The following is a 3,155-nucleotide window of genomic DNA, read 5'->3' on the forward strand; positions in this document are numbered from 1 at the left end:
GCCAATCCCTAGTGGGGGGTGTGCAGTAGTCAGCCCACCAATGATTCTCTCTGATCATTTTTTCAAAATACATTTTATTAATTGTTTTACAAAGAGGAAGGGAGAGGGATAGAGTTAGAAACATCGATGAGAGAGAAGCATCGATCAGCTGCCTCCTGCACATGCCCTACTGGGTATGTGCCTGCAACCCAGGTACATGCCCTTGACTGGAATCGAACCTGGGACCCTTCAGTCCGCAGGCCAACGCTCTATCCACTGAGCCAAACCGGTTAGGGCCCTGCGGTCACTATTGCACACGGTTCTGTGCCACGGCAGCAGTGCTACGGCTGGGTGCAGGGAAGGAAGCAAACGCGCTGCTTTCTCTGGGTGCTGCCCACGTGGCTGAGTGGGCGACTTCGGTGCAGGGACCCGAGGTTTGGAGGGGAAGGCGCGTGACAGGGGAGAGACTTTACCCCAGCCCACGCGCGGCACACACTCGGTGTGGTGCCCGGAGCTCTCTGGAGGCGGGCGTGGGTCCCCGTCTGCTGCAGGATCTACCCTCCTCGCTTGGGGTCACGAGAGAACCAGAGGTATCCCCCCTCCTCCGGGTGACACAGGACACTGACAGGGAATGTGCAGGGAAATGAGGCCCGAGGAGTCCCAGGTTTCCTCCTGCTGCCCCGCCTAGCTCTCCTCTAGCTCTGACCTGCCCTGGGTAACGCTCCCACGGCCACAGCCTGCTTTCTCAGTTGCTTATATTTTTATCCTCAAAGCAGATGGAGAGGCTGGCTGTCACCCGGGGATTTTTATTTATTTTTGCTTTTCAGGTCAAGTCTGAAGAGTAAATATCTCTTTCAGTCAAACTCTCAGACTTAATGGAGCCATAACCCTGAGCAGCAGGGACTCCGCTGTTGCCTCTGATGTAAGGGAGGGGCCTGCCTCCTGCACAGACGGACACAGGGGGGCGGGGGGGCCCTGTCCAGGCCCCTGCACAGCCTGGCACTGTCGGGTCTGACCACCAGCACCGGCAGGAGGGACAGCGTGCGAAGGGGACAGGAGGACCGCAGGCAGCCGAGCGCCTGAGGGAGCAGCAGGAAGACACTTACCCGAGAGAGACTTCGGAATGCTGAGGAGACTTTCATGTACCAACGGGTCGTCGGCGGCGTTCACCAGCATGAGGGGCACATAGATCTGAACCAAGGAAAGAAAAAGAATGAAGCGATCGCTTCCCTTTTGTGGACCCCACTGATCCAAGGTTCAAGTTCACTCCCCGACCTGGCCCTCAATCAGAGGGAAGGTGGCCACTGCTCAGTGTGCTGGTCAGGTGGGTGAGGGACACCCTGGTCCCCTGTGTGGCCAGCTGCTGCTGGGACTCCGGCCCTCGGACACCCCTGGACCGCCATGCGGGGAGTGCATGCCTGCGTGTGCTAAGCTGGGGTCTCTGGCCTGGGCTCTGGGGGGCTCCACGGTGCTGTAATGTGCAGATGAAGACACCAGAGGCCTGGGTGTGAGGCTGGGCTAGGAGGGGTGGCCGACATGACACGTGGCCGAACTGCAGCCACAGGTCCCTGCTTCAGCTGGGGAGGGGCCACACCAACAGGTGCTCATAGTCGGGGTCAATGGAGTCCCACGTTGGAGCCAAAAGAGCAATTGTGCAAACACAGAACGAGAGAGGCCGGTTGGTGGTGGTGGTTCAGGCAAAAAACACGTGGGGGTTCCCCTAGCCCAGTGGTCGGCAAACTGCGGCTCGCGAGCCACATGCGGCTCTTTGGCCCCTTGAGTGTGGCTCTTCCACAAAATACCACGTGCGGGCGCACATGTACAGTGCGATTGAAACTTTGTGGCCCATGCGCAGAAGTCGGTTCAAATTGACTCCCCGACCTGGCCCTGAAGAACTCGCGAGCCGCAGTTTGCCGACCACTGCCCTAGCTTGTTTGGCTCAGTGGATAGTGTCGGCCTGTGGACTGAAGGGTCCCGGGTTTGATTCCAGTCAAGGGCATATGCCTGGGTTGCAGGAGGCAATCAATCAGTGATTCTCTCTCCTCATTGATGTTTCTATCTTTCCCTTTCCCTTCCTCTCTGAAATCAATAAAAAAAAAAAAATATGCAGTATTTTTATGGTAAGGGAGCGATTCAAAAGATAATATTTTACATGTTTTAATATTTTAGACCTCAACATTTCCACTGGACTGCAATATTTTAAGAAAAAAATTCTGCCTGGCCAAGTGGCTTGGTTGAGCTTCATCCTATGAGCCAAAAGGCTTGATCCGCCAGTAGGGGGAGGGCAGGAGGCAGCCGATCAGTGATTCTCTCTCATCACTGACATTTCTATCTCTTCCTTCCTCTCCCTTCCTCTCTGAAATCAATAAAAATATAGCCACAAACTTAATTTAATACACATGAAGTTCATTATAGCTGCTATAACTACATTAGTGTAAACCTAGTCTCTTTGTCAACAGGCATATTCCTCCTCTTTTTTTAAAAATATATTTTATTGATTTTTTACAGAGAGGAAGGGAGAGGAATAGAGAGTTAGAAACATCGATGAGAGAAACATCGATCAGCTGCCTCCTGCACACTCCCTACTGGGGATGTGCCCGCAACCAAGGTACATGCCCTTGACCGGAATCGAACCCGGGACCCTTCAGTCTGCAGGCTGATGCTCTATACACTGAGCCAAACAGGTTAGGGTATTCCTCCTCGTTTTGATAGAGAAATACACCTATTTTACTGTGATCCCCCGATCACAGCAGGACTTTTAAATTCAGCCCTAGGCACCACACTAACTAAACACACAAGGGCCAACAGAAGGGTCCAGGGCTGTAGGAAGTCTACACGGATCGCCTATGAGGGACAGGCAGGAACCAGGCAGGGCTGCACCATCCAGGGAAGACTAAGGAAAGAATGGGCTGTAAGGGCTTTTACAGGCACAGGTGCAGACCGGACCTGCCCTGCACGAAGGGGCAGCACAGGGATTACACACGGAAGTCGCAGAGGGACAGGGTCGCAGAGGGACGGGGTCGCAGAGGGACAGGGTGACGGGGTCACAGAGGGACGAGGTCACACAGGGACAGCGTCGCAGAGGGACAGGGTTCGGTTCAATAATTAACCCAAGTTAGCCACTGGACAGTCGAGCCAGACTCTGGCCGAGCTTCCGACAGGGAGGGAGCAGCCCT

General features: G+C 54.6%; 1 protein-coding gene across 1 annotated transcript in view; it reads right to left on the minus strand.

Annotated features, from left to right (window-relative positions):
- Window positions 1-3,155, minus strand: part of ABHD2 (abhydrolase domain containing 2) — a 69,249-nt gene that overhangs the window by 3,848 nt on the left and 62,246 nt on the right. The window contains exon 9 of the mRNA XM_006756278.2: window positions 1,086-1,181. Coding sequence (XP_006756341.1) covers window positions 1,086-1,181 — 96 coding nt within the window. The remainder of the gene's footprint in view (window positions 1-1,085; window positions 1,182-3,155) is intronic.

Source organism: Myotis davidii, unplaced genomic scaffold (assembly GCF_000327345.1).
Source record: "Myotis davidii unplaced genomic scaffold, ASM32734v1 scaffold954, whole genome shotgun sequence".
Classification (NCBI taxonomy): domain Eukaryota; kingdom Metazoa; phylum Chordata; class Mammalia; order Chiroptera; family Vespertilionidae; genus Myotis; species Myotis davidii.